Genomic DNA, 20,229 nt, shown 5'->3' on the forward strand with positions numbered 1-20,229 from the left:
AGGGCCCAGGGTTACAGTGGAACCAAAGTTCTGCTGAGTTTTTCAAAGAGAAACTTGAAACTCAAAACTTCTTCATTTGAAATGTCAACTTTCACGTGTTAGCAGTTACTCTGCGCAGACCAAACACAACAGATATGAGCATCATATTCAGCCCTCAGGCCACCGACTCCATCAAATAAAACCACATTCCCAAGCAGCCCAGCCCCGCTCACCAAGTCAAATGCGCACTTCATTTCTCACTTTCAGTCAAAACACTGTCGAGGTCAGAATTCTTGCAGGATGGGCTACATTCTCTTGATCATATTTCTTACTTTAAAAAAAAAATCTGGGGCACATGTGTGCCCGTGGCTGATCCGTGTCGATGTGGGGCAGGGACCACCACAGGACTGTGAAGTGACTGTCCTCCAATTAAAATAAATAAATTAATTAAAAAAAAAAAAAATCTGGGACTTCCTTGGTGGTCCAGTGGCTAAGCTCCAAGCTCCCGGTGCAGGGGCCTGAGTCTGACCTCTGGTTAGGGAACTAGATCCCACATGCCGCAAGGAAGACTGAAGATGCCACGTGCTGCAACTAAGACCCACGTAGCCCAATATATAAATTAATAAATATCTGGGGAAAAAAAATCCTTTAAGGAACCAGATAAGCTGGCCATTTTAACCTATTTCCTATAAGACAGATAGGAGCACTTGGCTTGGGCTAGAGGCCTAAACTGTATGTGAAAGTGAAGTCGCTCAGTCGGGTCCGACCCTTTGCAACCCCGTGGACTGTAGCCCACCAGGCTCCTCGGCCCACGGGATTCTCCAGGCAAGAATACTGGAGTGGCTTGCCATTTCCTTCTCCAGGGGATCTCCAGACCCAGGGATCGAACTCAGGTCTCCCGCATTACCTCTGAGCCACCAGGGAGTGAACGTTAAAATTTTTAAAATTAATTAATTAATTAAATTTAAAAAAAAAGTGGATCACAGTGAAAACACCACGAAGCATCTGCCGTACTTTCACTTCACAAAGCATTCTCAAACACATTGAGAAAACGAGGCGAGACTGTCACAGGACTCGGTGAAGCTCACTCGCCCACCCACCTGCCCGTCAGCAGTTTCAGGCGGAAATGGCAGGAATTCCCTGCAGAGCTGCTGAGGAGGCCTCATATAGATCCTGTCGCCCAAATTATACACTCTCAGTTAACAGGACAACCGGGAGCTTACCAAATTTAAGTCCTATACTATAATATACAAATTCGTAAGAAAAAGAGGCATCTTTATTTACCTGTAATTTTGAAAGGTCTTCCATGTAATTTTTGTCGGCTGAGGATTCGGATGAGATTAAGACATTAACCCATGGATTGATTAAGCCATAATGACTACAGGTGTTTATCTAAAATGTAAAAGAAATTTATTGTAAACAAAGTACAATACAACAGATATTCTTCATCCAGCCCATAAAAAGCAAGCAGTCTCCAACTTTCTGCTGTGTCCCAAAATTAGTTACACATTTTCTTGGGAATGGGAAGAAAGTCTCAGAATGTATTCCCCTGGAAAATGTTTCAGCCTTGCTGCTTCTTACTGAAGAAATCTTTACTAAGTATTTCCTAATATTTTAACTTTCAAAAGGGTGAAAAGAGGCAGTTTCTAACAAAAAGGGTAATACTTCTTTTAAGCTAATTACATTAAAAAAAAGTTAATAAGGGACTGCCATGGTGGTCCAGTGGTTAAGACTCCGTGCTTCCACTGCAGGGGGCACGGGTTCAATCCATGATCAGGCAAGTTCTGCATGCCATGCAGTGTGGCCAAAAAAAAAAAGAAGTTAACAGTAACACTGAAAATGATTTTTATTTCTACAACTTTCCTTGGGAGGCAAAACCTCTTCCATAAGTTCTGAAGAGGATTCCCATGAAGACTCCCTTATTCAAGAAAATCCACATCAGCCTTGCATCCGTAAGGGGTGAGGGGGCTCCCTGGGGCGAGGAGAACAGGGAGCCTAGGAGCAGAGCTGTCAGAGCGGCCCAGGCTGCCCAAGAGCTCCAGACTGTGCAGCCGACAGGAAGCGGAAGTCCGGGGAGGAAGTCTCCCCCACAGGCCTTCTGCACTTCCTCCCCCAGCAGCGAGGTCCGCAGGGGTCTCCTCTCTCAGGGTCTGCTTCATGACCGTCACCTAAGGGGGCGCAGATGGGTTTGGGGGAAAGCCCTATTCTCCACACTTTGGCCACTGAGGTGCCACTACAAGGAAGTAATAAAGGAGTGGTAGGAGGCGCGCTTCAGCATATAGAATTTCAAATGCGGATGTCACTCACAGGCAAGTTATAGGTGTGTTTTTAACTCCTGCTTAAAGAAAGAATCTGGTAGGACTTCCCTGGTGGTACGGTGGGTAAGGATCAGCCTGACAATGCAGTGGACATGGGTTCGATCCCTGGTCCAGGAAGATTCAACATATCATGGAGCAACTAAGTCCATGCCCCACAGCGACTGAGCCTGTGCTCCAGAGCATGTGCTCCACAACAAGAGATGCCACTGCGGTGAGAATCCCGTGCTGCAGCAAGAAAGCAGCCCCTGCTTCCCGCAGTCAGAGCAAATACGCACGCAGCAATGAAGATCCAGTGCGACCAGAAATAAAATTAAATAAATAATAAAATTTAAAAGTCTGGTAACACTACGTTTGATGTTATACTGCTAAAAATAAGTGTCACTGTCATAATGTATGATGTACATAAAGTTTGGTTCACTGTACTATTCCATTATCTTACCAGGTCCTCTGATGTTCTCAATGGTGTGGTGTCAGGAGGCTGCCTCTTCGATAATCTCCAGATGTACTGTGATGTGAGCTTGAAAAAAAGTTCCTGAAGCACCACATCTGGGAGACAGGCTACCAGCTGAGCTTCCCAAAAGTCCACTAAGAGCTGAGGGATCGTGTCTCCGTCTTTACCACAAAGCACCTTGAGAACAGTGAAACAAGCCCCTACGGCTCAGATAAATATAGTACTGATCAAGTTACAGCTGGTCTGAACAGCACTCCATCATGTGGGCCACGTGTTCACCAATTTATCCCACTAACATTAGTGCCACGGAAAAAGCTAATGTAAACATTTCAACATACTCCAGCTTGCATATTTTTCAAGAAACATTTTTTTAACCTGTACTTTTTTAAGTGGTTATGTGTAAGTCTGATATTTCAATAAACAAATGAAAACTTGCTTCTCTTATTCTACTCCTCACTTCCCACCAACTTCATCAGGCCATCCAAAATGACAAACCTTAAAGAAGGCATCTGCTTCTTCAATTCCAATTTTGTTGTTCTTCTGTAAGGCCAGGACTGAAGCCACAAGCAATCCAGGCTGAGTCTCCTTCAAATGAACCGCAAACTCTGTTGGAACAACCTGTCCTTTCCTCTGCTGAATCAACAGCCGAGGTTCCAGAATGAAGCCACATACCAACTTCATCTTCAGATTAAAAAAACAAAATTTAAGAACAGAATATATATTGCATTCACCTTGGAAATACATGGTACTGCATTCAAGAATCATTGATAAGCCACTAACAATTTATTGTAATCTCAATTTTTAATTACAAAGACAATTCTAAGGACATGATTAATAACTGTCTTCCTAGAAGTTATTATTGCATAGTTAAGCATCAAAGTGTCATATATTATAGACAGCTTTAAATTTAGGTCTATCTAGGATTCTTCAAAGTTATGAAAATTCATCTTCCTAGAATTCTACTCTTCAAAGTAGAGGACGTCTCAGTGTTGACGTGCTCTCCTCGCCATGACAAAATGTGCCCTTTGAACAGCAATAAAGAACGCCTGCTCTTCTTAGTTACACCTGAGAGATAAGTACTCAACTAACGTTACTTCTTCATTTCCTCCTCGACTGATTAACTTCTTTGGCTCATGTCCCTCCGTGGCCACTCTTCCAGGGGGAAGCCACCTTTTCTTTGATACACCATTCAAATGCCCAGTCTTTCACAGTCATTTGTGATCTTCCCAAGGGCAGGCTATTTGTGCAACTGCCGGACGCCTAAGGCTCAAGGTTAATATCCCACTTGCTGTACTTGAATATACATCACTGTTCTGTTTTTAGGGACACACCCCACACCTCCTCAAGCCAGGTCACACTGTCAGCTTAGGGCAGAGCCTATATGCTCGTCAGTACCAAGCACTGTGCTCTGCATGTATCTGACACTAGGTTGAAAAGTCTTTGGATAACCCTAGCTACCATTTATCATTTATTATTCGTTTTCATTTCCAAATCCAAAGCCCAAGCACTCCCATTTTGGGTCACTTCCTTTTAATATAATAGTAAGTCTATTTTCCTTTACCACTAAGGAAAAACGAGCTACACAGAAGCCAGAAAAAAGCTAAACCCCTCGGGACCACTGGGTCCTACATTAGCTGGCTACTAACACTAGGTACGGCACCATACCTCTGAACGGCTTTTCATTTCATTCCTGTGCGTGTCAAGATCTCCCATTTTCAAAGCCATTGCTGCCTTGGCCAATGTCACTAAAACGGATGAAAATCCAGAAGTATCCAGCTTCCTTAAATATCTGAGGGCAGTTGAAGGATCAACATTCTTCATAGAAGGACTACAGAGAATATGCGGCAGTTGCTTCGGCTCAGCCACATAAAACATCTGAACTACTTTTGCTGACAATTCCTTTGGTTGAACGAGAAATAAAAGGTCAGTCAGCCAATAGAAATCAACAAAATCAGCAAAAAAAAGAAATTTAAAAAAAGGATAAAAAAGCAAGATACAACATTCCAATTAATATAAAATATACTATGTTTTGATTTAAAAAGAGAGTTGATGATGATAGCCTGGGAGATCTGGGGTGACCTAAAGTCATCTCTTTGTACCAAGTTGTGGCCAGTATTTCTAATACTAACAGGTGCTCAGAAGGAGAAAACAAATACTGGATTAAATTCCACTCAAAAGTCTGTTATAAAAAATTACTACTTAGTATAAAATATATTTAATATACAAAATATACTATTTATAGGAGAAAATTTCATTTCTCTTAAAACCTTAAAACATTTGGAATCACAATACCCAACTCTGCATATTTGCATTCAACTATTTAAAAGTACATGAAGGGGAGGACTCCCCTGGTGGTACAGCAGATAAGAATCCACCTGCCAACTCAGGGGACACAGGTTCAATCCCTGGTCTGGGAAGACCCCACATGCTGCGGAGGAACTAAAAGCCCGTGTACCACAACTCCTGAAGCCTGTGCTCCGGAGCCCAAGAGCTGCAACTACTGGAGCCCAGGCACCCAAGAGAAGTCACCACCACGAGAAACCACGTACCACCGCAAAGCGCAGCCTCCACGCAGCGCAACGAGAGAAAGCCTCAACAGGAACGAAGACCCAGACCAACCGAAAGGTAAAGAAATATATGAGGGGCTAAAACAATCCTTAGAGATGTCTGAAGGTCGCTGGGCCAGGGTTTTATAAAACAGCCTCAGACACCTGGAGAGAGGGGCAACGAGGGTTTTGAAAGGGGCCGCGGATGAGAAGGCAGGCACGGCCCAGGCTCTCTGTCTTTCTTCTAGAGACATGCCACCGTCACACCGCGCAGGTCACTCGACCACAGTGGACCACGTCTGCCTGTCTATGCGACCAGAAAGTATGAGAAGGTGATTCTAAGTTCTTTTTCCAGCTGTAATCCTATGAGTATTATTAATGAAGAAAAGTGCACCCTAGTTACTTTTTAGAAAAAAAAAAAAAGACTATACTACAAATGAAAAGACTTCATGTTTTAAACAGAAGTGCATAAACAGCTAAAGTGAAAAGTTAAAAAATATTAGATTGAACTAAGCAGGAAGCTGTATTCACTTCACTTAATTCTTCATCCAGGTTTTCACAAAGTGAATGATTAATGTAGAAGATTAATCCCCGCTCGTATTTCTGTGGTCCATCCTCTACTGCCCAGTCCACCCGGGCCAAAACTTCCGCCATAGACAAACCAGACATCTTATAGTATGGCAAGGCGAGGTGAGAATGCTGGGTTTCAAGCCTAAAGGGAAGGAAGCGGGGAAAAAAAAACCCTCAGATTTGTCAGTTTTAAGTTTGGATGTCTAACACATTTGATAATAAACCAGATCATGCTTTCCAGAAGACACAAATACTTTTCTGTGGCCAGTAGGAGCTGGAACAAATTCCTAAGTTTTGTTCTGCAAAGTCATTCTAATTAATGTAGCTTCTTTTTGCTTGCTCATAATAAAATCAGAGGAACAAGTGAATTTTAATATTCATAATGCAGCTCTACAATAATGGTGTTTATAAGCAGGAAAGTCTTAGTTGCTCAGTCATGTCCAACTCTGTGCGACATCATGGACTGCAGCCCACCAGGCTCCTCTGTCCAAAAAATTCTCCAGGTAAGAATACTGGAGTGGGTAGCCATTCCCTTCTCCAGGGCATTTTCCTGACCCAGGGATTGAACCTGGGTCTCCTAAAATGCAGGCAGATTCTTTACCATCTGAGCCACCAGGGGAAGACCATAAGTAGGAAAAGCGTTTCATTAATTTATAATGACTCCGTGGTTCAAGTAAGCCTTTAAAACAATTATATTAAAAAAAAATTGTAAAGATCATTCTCAAAAATAGAAATCATTAGTCTTCCCAGTGTCCTTTTCTGACATTATAAAACCATTGATTACTAAGATTAAAATCACAGACTGTCCAACTGGGATCTCTCCCTTAAAGCTAATAGGCAATAGATGAGTAATACAGTTGTCTCAGGTATTTTCACTGGTCATGCCCCACCACCACCCAAAGGCCTGAAAAGAAACTTCAAATTTCTAAATTAACCGATGGGAGACACAGACACGGCTCATCTAATAAACTGTAAGTCCTTGAGTGGGAACAGGTCATGCTCATCTCTCTAAGCTTAGCACAGTACCCGGCACACAGGATATGCTCAGCAAGTGCTGCGGAATAAATGAATAAATAAATCACAGCCCCTCATGTGTCCTCCCGTCCGTCAGGTAGCTGCCGGAGGTGGAACAGCTGGTAAGTTACACCTGAAGCTCAGGTGGCTTCCCTAACGAGCTTCCAAGCAGCATCACCAACCTGCTGTAGCAGTCGCCAAGGTGCCCACAGCTTTCTCTAAATGCCTCTAAAAGCTCTGCCTTTTCTCCAGGTTCCAGCTGACTGGCGTCCATCAGGGCCGCTCTCACTAAAAGGTGAGCCTCGCTGAGCAGGTGGATGCAGCTCTGGGTTTTTGCAGTCTTATAGGCGTTACTGTAGTCTACCTAACACACAAAGGAGGCAAGCCGTTCATGATGCTGAAGACATCGCCCCAGAGTTTCCCAAGTCTGTAAGTTGTTTATAAAGTTACTATCTGAACACGTTAAAGCCTAAGAAATAAAAAGTGGTTATTTATCATTCTGATAAGGCTTAGCTAAAGTGGCTTTCTTTTCCCCCACAATCTATGGGCCAGTTTATCACATACATGACTGTAAATACTCTCCTGTTAAACAACGCTGGTCATCAGAGAAAGCACAATCAGTACTGTAATACTAACGATACTGTTAACTCAGCAATAATTTGATCACAACTTGACACAGCTAGTGAACATATCTGAAAGACTTAACTATGTTTAAAGTTTAAGATTTAAATCTTTCTCAAATTCAGATTGAGCATCCTTCCTTTATCTTAGTTTCAACTGGTGAATTTAGATTCTGCTACAGCTATTTCTATAACTCATAGTGGCCTTATAAAAATTTTCACTAGCTCCTCTGTGAATGAGCTAGAGCTAGAGTCAATCAGTATTTTTAGACTCCAGTAGGCAAATCATCTGGATGATGTCTAAGACTTGCAATTAAATAAGACTGAAAACACAGGACAAAGCCGATAAAATTATCAGCATTAAAATGCCAGGGACAAATCAGGCCAAGCCTTCACCTGATGACCACATGAACACTACCAGTGAAGGACAAAGGAATATTCTGCACCTCCCCACGTGAAACTCTGAGAAAGATACAATGTCACCTACAGAGAGTTCTGGCCCAACTCTTTGTGACCCACTGGACTGCAGCCCGCCTGGCTCCTCTATCCATGGAATTCTCCAGGCAAGAGTATTGGAGGAGGTAACCATTCCCTTCTCCAGGGGACGCCCCCGACCCAAGAATGGAACCTGGGTCTCCTGCGTGGCAGGCAGACTCTTTACTATCTGAGTCACCAGGGAACCCAGCCAAGAACACATAACCTCAACCTGATCATGAGAAAAGAAACAAAATGAAATGAAATGAAAAATAAATGTTTAAACGGTGGAGGAGGAGAAATATTTTTCAAAACTATCTGTCATAAAACAAAGAGTGAAATCTAAAAATGCAACAAGATAGTGAAAAAACAAAAAACAAAAAAGAAACAGTCTTACAGATACAGAGAACAAACTGGTGGTTACCAGTAGGGGGAGGAAAAGATAAAGGAGTAAGAATAAGAGGTACAAACTACTACATGTAAAATAAATAAGCTACAAGAATATACTGGACCACACAGGGAATATAGCCAACATTTTATAATAATTGTAAATAGGCTACAACCTTTAAAATTGTGAATCACTATGTTTATACCTGTAACTTACAATATTGGACATTATACTTCAACAACAACAAAAAGAAAACAAGAGAAGTTTTTTTAATAAAACAAAGGCTATGAACCTATTTTGGATTAAAGGAGGCTAAAGAGACATGACAGTTAAACACATTACTTGATTCCCAGACTGGATCCTGGGCCAGAGGATGGGGGAGATGCTACTAGGCCATTACTGAATCAATCGACAAAAACAGAATATGAACCATAGACTAGATAAAGTATTGCATCATTGTTAAATTTACTGAAACACATGTGTGTGCTATAATTGTGTAAGCAAGTATCTAAATTCTTAGGAAACATGCGTTGAAACATTCAGGGGCACTGGGCGAGGATGTATGCAATACAGGCTCCAATGGATCAGAAGAAAATATGCAGGCATGTTTGCGCATTTATAAAGTACCAGAGTACAAAAAGGGGAGAGAGGCTTCAGAACGAAGTTGAACATCTCTTTCCGGTCACTGGTTTCCAGAAGCTCATTGAAGTTGATGATGAACAAAAATTTCATACCTTCTATGAGAAGCTTACGGCCACAGAAGTTGCTGCTGAGGCTCTGGATGAAGAATGGAAGGGCTGTGTGGTCCCAGTCAGTGCTGGGAACAACAAACAGGGTTTCCCCATGAAGCATGGTGTCCTGACCCATGGCCGAGTCTGCCTGCTACTGAGTAAGGGGCATTTCTGTTACAGACCAAGGAGGACTGGAGAAAGAAAGCGCAAATCTGATGGGGTTGCATGGTGGATGCTAACCTGAGTGTTCTCAATTAGGTCATTGTAAAAAAAAAAGGGGGAAAGGATATCCTTGGACTCCCTGATACGACTGTGCCTCATTGCCTGGGGACCAAAAGAGCTAGAAGAACTCGAAAACTCTTCAATCTCTCCTAGGAAAATGAAGTCTGCCAGTATGTCGTAAGAAAGCCCCTAAACAAAGAAGGCAAGGCACCGAGGACCAGAGCACTCGAGATTCACTGTCCTGTTACTCCGCATGTTCTGCAGCACAAACGTTGGTGTGCTGCTCCAAAGAAACAATGTACTAAGAAATACAAGGAAGAGGCTGCAGAATAGCCTAAGCTTCTGGCCAAGAGAATGAAGGAGGCCAGAGAAAAACACCAGCAATAGCTTGTCAAGAGACAGAGGCTGGGCTTCCCAGGTGGCTCAGTGGGACGGAATCCACTTGCCAACACAGGAGACGCGGGTTCGATCCCTGATCCAGGAAGACGCCACACGCTGTAGGACAGCTAAGCCTGTGCACGACTACTGAGCCTGTGCTCATGAGCCCATGTTCCGCAACCACCGAGCCCACGAGCCGCAAGTCCTGAGGCCTGCGTGCCCCAGAGCCCGAGCTCCACAAGGGCCTCCACCGCAACGAGAAGCCCGTGCACCCCAACGAGAGCAGCCCCTGCTCGCTGCGACTAGAGAAAGCCGCACGGCATCAAAGACCCAGCACAGCCGAAAACAAAATAAGTGAAAACATTTGAAAAGAGAGAGAGAAAGAGATGGAGGCTGCCCTCTCTGAGAACGTTTACTTCTGAGTCTGAGCCCAGTCAAAAATGAGATGGTCTCAGCGTCACAAATAAATAAGATCAGACAGCAAAAGCAAAAAAGAGAGAGACAGACAGAAGCATAGGGGGTATAATGTTGACTATGTTGACTACGGGTAAATCTATGTGGGGAATATACTGACTTTATTTGTACTATTCTTATTCTTGCAACTTTTCTGTAGATTTGAAATTATTTCAAAATAGTTTATAAAAATCATCAGGGATGGGTAGATAGCTGTCACTCTTAGAAAAAGAATAAAGATACCCACAGGACAAAACTACAAGCGCTGTGGTGCGCTAGGACCATCTATTAATATTTCAAAGAAGTGTGAGACGCAGACATGTGATCTGAGATTTCTTTCCGCTCCATTTCATGATTCTCTTGCCAGGGTTCAAAGTAAAGGTCGAAGGCTATTTATGTTTAGACTGGCTAATCAATTCTCATAGGAGAGTGGGTATGAATAAGGGAGTCTTATTTTACTGATGGGAATTTCTCTTAGATCCTCAAATGTCACGAGCTGTGAAAACAAGAAGGTGAAGATATATAGTCCTCTGTAAGAGCCTTGAAGCTGGCTGGCTGTGGCATTCTGAATCTATGATGCTTAGAATCAATTTCTAGCAATCAATTAGACTCTAAATTTCTACAAATAAGAAGTCTGAAAGGAGTACCATTTCTTTGTACAGTTGCACTGGTGAGATCGTATTCACAATATACAAATTCCACCCAGCTTCAGCTACAGGAGGTGTTTTGGAATTAACACTGGTACCTTTTCTAGAACTAAAAGCAAAACAAAGGACAAGAATTATAAGACAAGACATATTATTAATAAATGGCAATTTTAAATGGTAAATACCAGATACCTAAATACTGTAACTATGATACAATTTTCATTTAGTGTTTTCTTTGGTGATTTAACTACACAGTAGATTTTTAGACAACATTAGTGTACAACACCATGTTGTACGTACTACACCATGTTGTAACGTACTACACTCTCGTGGACTGGTCCACAAGTATTCTTAAATGGGCAATAAGCTCAAAGTACAGGCAGGACCTCGCAAAAAGAGCAGAGACTTGGCTGTGAAAATCCCTGCGACCTGGCTCTCCCCAGCATGTGGGCTTCATGAGGCCAGGGCTGCTGGGAAAACGTAAAACACAGAACTGTGAGTCAACTTAAAGCACGATCTTATTTCCTGCTTTCACTGTGTGAAGCATCTTCTGCAGTATGCAGTCTTTTCAGTTCTAATGAGGTGGATGAACCTGGAGCCTATTACACAGAGTGAAGTAAGCCAGAAAGAAAAACACCAATACAGTATCCTGGTGGGCTGCCGTCTATGGGGTCGCACAGAGTTGGACACAACTGAAGTGACTTAGCGGCAGCAACGCATATAGGTGGAATTTAGAAAGATGTTAATGATAACCCTGTATGTGAGACAGCAAAAGAGACACAGATGTACAGAACAGTCTTTTGGACTCTGTGGGAGAGGGCGAGGGTGGGATGATTTGGGAGAATGGCAGTGAAACATGTAAATTATCATATGTGAAACAAATCGCCAGTCCAGGTTCAATGCATGAGACAGGGTGCTCGGGGCTGGGGCACTGGGATGACCCAGAGGGATGGGATGGGAGGGAGGTGGGAGGGGGGTTCAGGATGGGGAACACACATACACCCATGGCGGATTCACGTCATTGTATGGCAAAACCAATACAATGTTGTAAAGTAAAATAAATAAATTAATAAATAAATATAAAAAATAAAATGCAAAGTTTTGGCCAAATGAATTTTCAAATAAATTAAATTTTTTAAACCATTTAAAAATATAATACTTTTAAGACATCAAATGTATAAAATTACAAGTTATTTTTCCTCTTGCCAGAAAGCTTTTAGGATCAGTGAATTTTAGACCACTTTGTGCACACTCTGAGTGACCAGTTACCCATGGCAACCTGGTTATTCCTGCTGGTGGAACAGAGCGCAGACACAAATAATTCAAAAATGCAAAACTACAGTGTCTGACTTGAAATACACTCTATGTTTCTCGCCCCCTGCCCCCAACAGATTTCTCTCCTACTTAAATTTTCCATAGAAGAATGTTCAAATTAGACTGCATTCCCCACCACTAAACTCACAGCATAGGAGACAGCGACGAGAAGCATAACCACTTTGGAATTAACCATTTTATCCCAGACAACGTGAAAGCAGAAAACTGAAGTCAGAACTAACCTGCGCTTAGAAGAACGACTTTTATCTTAAGGTAGGTTAACACATAATTTACATATCATGAATGTGCTTTCAGGTAAGAAATGCATTAGTTAATTTCTTTTCAAGCTGAAATACCAGAAAAAAAAAAATCGCTGAATAAAAATATAGCCACTGAAAGGTCAAGGAAGAAAAATAATAAAGAGCCTTGTAGTTTGGATTAGCTAAGAAGCTCGATCTCGCTCATTAATTACACAGAAAAACATGTCCTTTAAATTCTTATACAATACCACAGATTTTTACTGAAACAGTTTTATAATTTATTTTCTTCTAAAAGCTCACAGTCAATTACAGAGGATATTATAGAGAACATTAAAACTTTCTTTTCTTACTCTGGAAAAAGAACACCTATAAAACCCATCTGATCATTCAAATTTTTGATTTATAAAAAGATTAGTGAAGATGTACACAAAATATACCAGCAACACAATTCATCCCAGAAACTTTGGCAAGGATGTCTGGGGGTGATGGGTATGCTTACAGAAACCTCTTGGGTGACTCTCTTCTCTCCGGAACAGTTTCAGGGTCTGCCTTGGTCAGAAGTACAACATGGTTTTTAAAATGACAGATGGCTTTCAAGCCTATGAAAAGCTGTATTCTTAAAGCACAGACATCCATACTGACAGGTGGGCAAGCCTAGTAAGGAAAAATTCACAAATTAAGCCAAGGGATGAAGTGCATGAACTTCAAAAACCTCAAAAATCAACCTATTGGATACAATCTCTCCTTTTCAGTCTCTCCCTGCTACTCAATCCAAATTCCTACTCTTATCAGAGCAAGAGGCTATCTTATCTAAACTATATAACCGACGAGCTCAGTCATGTGTCCACCAAAGAGCTCCTCTGTCTGTGCTGACACTGATCTGATGAAAGCAGAGAGCCTCCAGGAGCCCTGCCCTGAGCTGGTTACTGCCACCCAGGAATTCCCCACTAACAGCGGGCTGGCTCAGGTGGTGCCTTTAAATGGGCTTTTAGTCAGAATCAGACACTATAAACGGGCATCTACTGCTCGTAAAACACACAGAGAGGTTTCTCGATGGATGGGTGTGCAGAAGTGCAGGCACATTCAGATGGCCCCTGTGAGCTCTGCAGGTACGAACACCGCCTGGAATGGCTAACAGGCTGGAGTTTGCGAGGCCAACTGGAGGAAAGGCTGGCCCAGCAGACGCCTCCTGCCCTTGAAGGAAACAGTCACCCAAGCGGCACGGATAAGAAGCTAACTGAGGCGCTCTTCCTGGGACTCACAAAACGAGGCTGCCAGGTCTACCTGTCTCCTCCATTAATGGGGTTTCGATTCCGAGGTCATCTTCCTTGTCCCTTTTGTACAAAGTGCCTGGGGATGACCCTATGAACAGTTAAGGTGGCCTTGGTGATGCTGAGCCAGAGTCTCAGGGGAAAGGGAAATAAAGATAGTGTGCATTATGGGCCTCTCTCTGAGGTTGTGAAACCTTCCTCAGACACCACAGCTTCCAAAGCCTGAGTCAGCAAGGGAGCAGAACGACGGTGTGCTCGTCTGGGGGTGTCTGGGATTTCAGGGTGCTGGAACTGCAGGGAAGGGGTGGCCAGGAGGGGTGAGCATCACTGTCCTTCCCTCTGCCACCTCCAGGGACCAGCCTCAGGGGCAGCGTCCTCGACTAGCTGCCCATCTCCACTCTTTCTCCCTTTCCCTCTTCTGTGCTTCTTCCTTCTGGTTTCATGAGACTGTGAGGAGGCCTGGAGCTGAGACTTGTTTTCAAATGCAGACTGATGGTCCTCACTCTTAGGCACCCCTCACCCCACCATTACTACCCCCACAAGCCTTGGTCTTCCTGAGGTTTACAACAAAACACCAGGCAAGACGGGGTGGAGAGAGAGGAGGCAAGCGACAAGGAGTCCGTCACCTTGCCTTGGGTACTAGGGACATAACCATTATTTTTAAAATAATCTCTTGAAAAGGCTGTGTGTGTATCTTAAACCCAGACAGAAGGGCATGGGAAAGCTGGGATTCTGGTTTCCCAAGAGGCTGAAGGTAGGCAGTGAGCCTGTCAGCTGCATAAGGTGACAGGCAGCCCACAGAAGAACAGAGAACTTGGATGTGATTTCCAGAAAAAGGCAGCACACAGTGTGGGCGACAGCGATGGTGGAGAAGTGTCTCAGACACATTAAGCACTATACACCACCATCACCGGACACTCATTCTTCCAGAAAAAGGTGTTCCGGGTGCCAGATGGACAATACTGAGTGGACAGAGGCCATCATGATGTGGGGGTTCCCTGAAGCCTGGATGTGCATAACAAACACCCATCTCAGAGGTGAAATTGTACACGATGAACATGATGCAAATCATCAGTGTATTTCTGAGAATAGAAAGTCAAGGGCAGAAAATAGAATTTCATCATAAAATTGTGTATTTGGCGGTCAAAGGCTTTTCAGAGACTAAGCAGATTACTTCTCACTAAAAACGAGGTTACTGATCTAGAATATCAATTAACACTAGATTAAAACCACAGAAATACAGAACACTTGTTGAAGGCTTTGTAAAATGACAAAAGAATTATCAGTATATCCAATAATGGTATAAATAAATCATCTGAATGCACTGCACTCACTTCTGTGCTCTTAGATATACAGATTTTTGAACTGTTTTAATAGCTCTATACAACTGCCACCAACACTTCTGATCAAAATGAATAAAACTGTAGTATACTATAGTTGTGATGTGCCCTCTCTGAAGTTACACTATACATATTCTTTACCAAATTTTAAAAACATGCATTATATCTAAATTCTGAATGACATGTTTTCAAAGTAACCTTAAAAATTACCATCTAAACCGTGAACTGCAAAATGCTTACCATTTTATATCTCAAAGCTCTAACTGAACAAACAAGACTTTAATGTCCGCCCAGCTCAGACGCAAAGAGCGTGAGTTTGCAAGCACTCGTGTTTGACCTTTAGGGTGCACGGTCATTAGCCAGCTCTGACCTTCAGGGTGGTGTCCACATACGGGTCCTGCTCCCTCGCGGCCGCCGCACTGCACCGCACCGTGTAACACTGCAGGTTGTTGCTGAGGAAGAGGAGAAAGGCCGCTGAGCAAAGCGGAGGCCAGGGACCAACATGCCCGCTGCTGGGAGGGTGTCCCAGGAGCACACAGCAATGAGCGGGCTGGGGGAACACCCCAGTACTCATCACACCCTGACAAGTCAGGCTGCTTCTGAACAAGATCACCTCAGAGACCCTATGGAGTGCTTTGTTTAAACACGTAACCGGTGCCCACTGCGCCCCTACCGAATCACCATCTCTGGGGGCTGAATCTGTGTTGTGCTGAGTCACTCGGTCGCACAGACTCTTTGCGACCCCATGAACCGTAGCCCACCAGGCTCCTCTGTTCATGGGATTCTCCAGGCAAGAAAACTGGAGTGGGTTGCCATGCCCTCCTCCAGGGAATCTTCCCGACCCAGGCCTCCAGCTCTGTAAGTGGATTCCTTTCCGTCCGAGCCACCAAGGAAGCCCACGGGGGCTGAATCTAGACATGTATATTTCTACAAAGCCCCTGGTGTGACACACATTCCTAGTTAAGAACCATGGATCTGGGTCAATACCCTTATTTTATTTACAGAATGATGGCTCGGGGACCTGCCCAAAGTTCAGACAGGTGACGATCAAAGCCAAGGTTAGAACCAAGTTTCCCGATTGTCATCATCTCAGGATGAAATGCAGCCTGGGTTGTGCTGGGCAACACGCTTAGATCAGGCAAACTCTCTGAAGGAATCTCCAGAATCATGCAGTCCAGCAGCTTGTTTTTAAAGACTATAGAGACTGCAAAGTACATGGTCAGTCCAAGTCCTCTTTGGAGAATGGAATCAAATCATACCCAGGTCTCCTCATGTTTCACGATCCTCTTTTCACAACTCCAGGCTACATTCTGCACAGCAAAGCAACCTGGAGACTTCAGAGTAAGTGCCTGTGTCCAAAAACCTTGACAGGGTTCCTTCTGATATTCCCTAAGCACCTCAAACTCCAACACCTAAACCACACTTTTCTTCTGCCCCATACCACACCAGCCTCCATGCTTTCAGAAAAGCAGGCTCGGGGCTTCCCTGGGCAGCTGGTGATTGAGACTTCCACCTTTCAACGCAGGGGCTGCAGGTTCGATCCCTGGACAGGGAGCTAAGATCTCATAAGCCTTGTAGTCCAAAAAAAAACAAAACATAAACAGAAGCAATACTGTAACAAATTCAATAAAGACTTTAAAAATGATATATATCTCCCCCCCCGCCCAAAAAAAGCAGGCTCAAAACTGATGAGTTTTCTCATGTCTCCTCCATCCCCAATATCCCACCAGACGTCACGTCCTGTCATTCTCTCCTGTCCGTGCTTCCTTCTCTTTTCACTGCTACTGCTATGCCCAAATACAACCCCTCATTATTCTCACTGAACCATGCCCATGGCTCATTAGTATGTTCAAGCCATCCTCCACTGTGGACACCATCCATTTTCCTAAAGTAATGGTCTATTCACATCCTTTTCTTTGATCAAAATCTAAAAACATTCCTTAATTTCCAAAGCCCCAAGTTCCCTCTCGAGCACTACTTTCCCCACTTTTCTCTGTTTCAGCAACTTTAAAGGACATTACTACACAAGCCTCTGGAAACTGAAAAGACCAAAGACCGCTCCCCTCTCCCCCATGCCAGAGAGGAGGCGGCGAGGGGAGCACCCCCGCCAGGAGCGGGCGTCAGACCCGTCAGGTAGGTCCTGGGCCTGGGCCGTGTGAAACACCACAGCACCTGCTGGAGATCCGGATGTTACCACTCAACTGGGAAACAAGAGCACTGTCCTACGCAATTACTTATCAGAAACTCCAACGAACCTGGACACAGCTTTGCTGGTAGCTTCCCCTCTATCTGGAACGCCCTTCACTTTCAGTCTCTATCTGTCAAATGTAACTAGCTTTCGGGCCTCACTGCCAACACGGAAATCTTGCCCGTGGGACTTGGCCGGAAGTAATTTCCCTCCTCCCATAGCCTACAACACTTCCATGGAGCCTTAAGATATGTTCGCAAATCTCCTAGGGTCTGTGTCCTTGTCCGTGCCTCTCATCCTCCCTTACGTTGCTGTCTGCATAAAGCAGAGGCTGTGCCTTATTCGTGGTCGGCTGGCTGGAGGGCTCAATGTAGTGCCTCGCCTGGAACCTGAACTCAAAAAAACAGGAAATAAAACCACAAGCCTTACTTGCTGCTGAGATAAAAGGAAATGAGATTAAATTCAGGAACCCAATTCACATGCCAGCTCACTAGGAGGATAAGGCAACTCAGAAGACACCCACCAGGGATGAGCCACACGAGCCGGACCAACCCCAACCTCTGGACTCTCTCCCCATCCACACTACTCAGAGGGTGGAATCAGGCCGGCCTTCTGGACCCTTTACAGTCCTAAAGCTCATCAACGAGCTCGACTCACACAGAAAAGATGTGACAGCAGTGAAAAAAACATGTAGGAGCTCTAAAACTGAAGAAATGCCCTGACTGCTGTCAGGAGCCCCCACCGATTTTTCATTAGAATTCCCTGTGAACATCTTCCCTCGTGGAGAGCCCTACCCGTTCTTAGAAAGATCCCCATCCAGTTTAAGAAAACACAACAAAGGCAAAACCAGAATTTAAATCTCTGATGTTGAAAAGGCAGTTAGGAGCCATTATTTACAATGAAATAAATAAACCCCAGGTGTGTATCATTACCTCAGAGTGCTATCCACTGGTTCCCATACTTTTCATTTGAAGATTTAGAAAGCATCTCAGGAATCTACAGAGAAATAAGTGACTCAAAAGCCAGCAAGGGGCTGGGACGTACCTCGTGATGACATGCAGGAACTGCGGGGTAAGCACCGCCTGCTGAGATTTCTCGGGGTATTGGTAGACCGACATTAATTCAACAGACTTGACAACCATGTACAGGTAGCCCACATGAGGTAATGAGAAAAAACAGAAGAGACTCAGCAACGCTTTTTCCTGAGATGAATTTTTTCTGTCAGAAGTAAGAGACCCTGCGTGCAAAAAAAACAACAAACCAACCATGAAACCAGTAAATAAAAGGAACCAATATTTTGACTTTTCTGTGCAAAAACATCTATAAACAGATAACTAAAGAGTTGCTAAGGTGCTTATATAAGAATGCACCTTATATGAAAAAATGAAAAAAGTGATATAATTAGAATACCACCATTTTGAAACCCCTAGCAAATTAACAGATCTAGGTAATCATCATCAATAGTTGTTAACATCACAAAAAGAGCCAACCTGATATGACCCACTTCCAAGATAACTCAAGACTATTTGCATTACCAAAAAAAGAAAAAAAAATGATCATCACCATCATCTGATCAAGCCTTCAACCAGCACTGTCAATAGAAATAAAATGTGAGCCATATATGTGATGCAAAGTTTTCTAGTAATAGCTCTCTAAAAAATAAAAACAGGCAAGATTTTTAAAATATATTAACCCAACATATCCAAAATATTATCATTTTGATACATAATCAATAAAAAATTAACGAGTCGGTTTATATTCTTTTTTGTTGTACTAAGTCTTTAAGACCTACTATGAATTTTCCACTTAAACCATATCTTAATTTAGACTGGTCACACTTCAAGGTGCTCAACAGCAACACTGACAAATGGATACCATGCTGAACAGTACAGCTGCGGATCACAGGGAAATACAGGGCATACAGGAGCATGTTAAATGACACTGGGGAGTCAGTCAGCAAAATTCAGATTGTGGGAAGTTCTGCACTAATAGTCCAGTTTCCTGCTAACTAAACCACAAAGAGAAAAGAGAGAGGAAGGCAGAGCCTGTATAGCAGAGAGACATAAAAGACACAGGAGCCAAGTGCAGGTATAGAACCTTACTTTGAATCTGATAAATTGCAGAAGAAAATATTTAGACAATCAGGGACATTTGAGTAACTGATGGGGATTGGATGATATCAAGTCATTTCTTAAAAACGTGAAATGACATTTGGGGTTTTTGCTTAAATAAAAGAATCCCTTGCCTTTAGAAACATATGCTGAAATATTTATAAATGAAAAGGTATAAACTCTGGGATTTGCATCAAAACAATCTGACAGAGGGCCGGGGGTGATTACGAGGCAACATCGCTGAAGCTGTGTGATGGGGACCTCAGGGGCCACTGTACTATTTTTCTGAAACTTTTCATAATCAGTTTTTTTAAAAAAAATATAGCTCTGATTGATGGCCTTCAAGGACACATTAATAACAGAAGAATGTATAAAAGAGATAACTAATGAGAACCTACAAAAAAAAAGAAGAAAATCCAATTACTGCACTCTCCACAACTGGCATAAAATAACTGATCCAGTTTCTACTTCCTCTTCTTTCCTACACACATCTGTGCTCTAATCACAAAGAGAGCTGCTCACTTATCTCCAAACATACATGATGATCTTTCACCTTGCACATGTTGCTTTCCCTGAGGTAGTATCTTACCAGAATCTCCATCTTCTAAAAAAAAATTTTTTTTTCACCTTCTAAAACTTTTACTCATCCATCAGGGCCCAGCTCACACGGGCACTGCCCAACGCCTCATCCGCCCACTGAGTAAGCATCCATCAGGCACCTACACCATCCGATTGCTCTGGGTTCCGGGGGTACCCCAGCGCGCAGGGCAGCGTAACTGCATTCATCCTGGTGAGGGGGACTGGGGCGGAGGATGAACGCGGCAGTGTGCGGGGAGGGAGCGGCTTCAACTGAGAAGCCTGGGAAGTCCTCTGCGGCGAGGTGCTACTCGAGTTTCGAGCTGAAGACACCAGTCTCGCAAGCTCTGAGGGAAGTACTCTGCTCTGAGCACTGGG

The 20,229-nt window shown here is 43.4% G+C and overlaps 2 protein-coding genes across 5 annotated transcripts in view; one reads left to right on the top strand and one right to left on the bottom strand.

Moving 5' to 3' along the window:
* Positions 1 to 3,183, top strand: part of LOC122445069 (ceruloplasmin) — a 56,713-nt gene extending 53,530 nt beyond the window's left edge. The window contains exon 20 of the mRNA XM_043474053.1: positions 2,740 to 3,183. The gene's annotated coding sequence lies outside the window, so the exon portion shown is untranslated. The remainder of the gene's footprint in view (positions 1 to 2,739) is intronic.
* Positions 1 to 20,229, bottom strand: part of HPS3 (HPS3 biogenesis of lysosomal organelles complex 2 subunit 1) — a 39,969-nt gene that overhangs the window by 7,987 nt on the left and 11,753 nt on the right. For all 4 annotated transcript variants that reach the window (XR_006270438.1, XR_006270439.1, XM_043474055.1 and 1 more), the window contains exons 5-14: positions 18,209 to 18,401; positions 15,347 to 15,428; positions 12,865 to 13,019; positions 10,792 to 10,900; positions 7,061 to 7,242; positions 5,826 to 6,006; positions 4,414 to 4,647; positions 3,244 to 3,429; positions 2,737 to 2,925; positions 1,264 to 1,371 (exon numbers count right to left, since the gene is read on the bottom strand). Coding sequence is in view for 2 of the 4 variants with exons in the window: in XM_043474055.1 (XP_043329990.1) it covers positions 1,264 to 1,371; positions 2,737 to 2,925; positions 3,244 to 3,429; positions 4,414 to 4,647; positions 5,826 to 6,006; positions 7,061 to 7,242; positions 10,792 to 10,900; positions 12,865 to 13,019; positions 15,347 to 15,428; positions 18,209 to 18,401 (1,619 nt within the window). In the remaining 2 variants the exon portion in view is untranslated. The remainder of the gene's footprint in view (positions 1 to 1,263; positions 1,372 to 2,736; positions 2,926 to 3,243; positions 3,430 to 4,413; positions 4,648 to 5,825; positions 6,007 to 7,060; positions 7,243 to 10,791; positions 10,901 to 12,864; positions 13,020 to 15,346; positions 15,429 to 18,208; positions 18,402 to 20,229) is intronic.

This window comes from Cervus canadensis, chromosome 7 (assembly GCF_019320065.1).
Source record: "Cervus canadensis isolate Bull #8, Minnesota chromosome 7, ASM1932006v1, whole genome shotgun sequence".
NCBI lineage: Eukaryota > Metazoa > Chordata > Mammalia > Artiodactyla > Cervidae > Cervus > Cervus canadensis.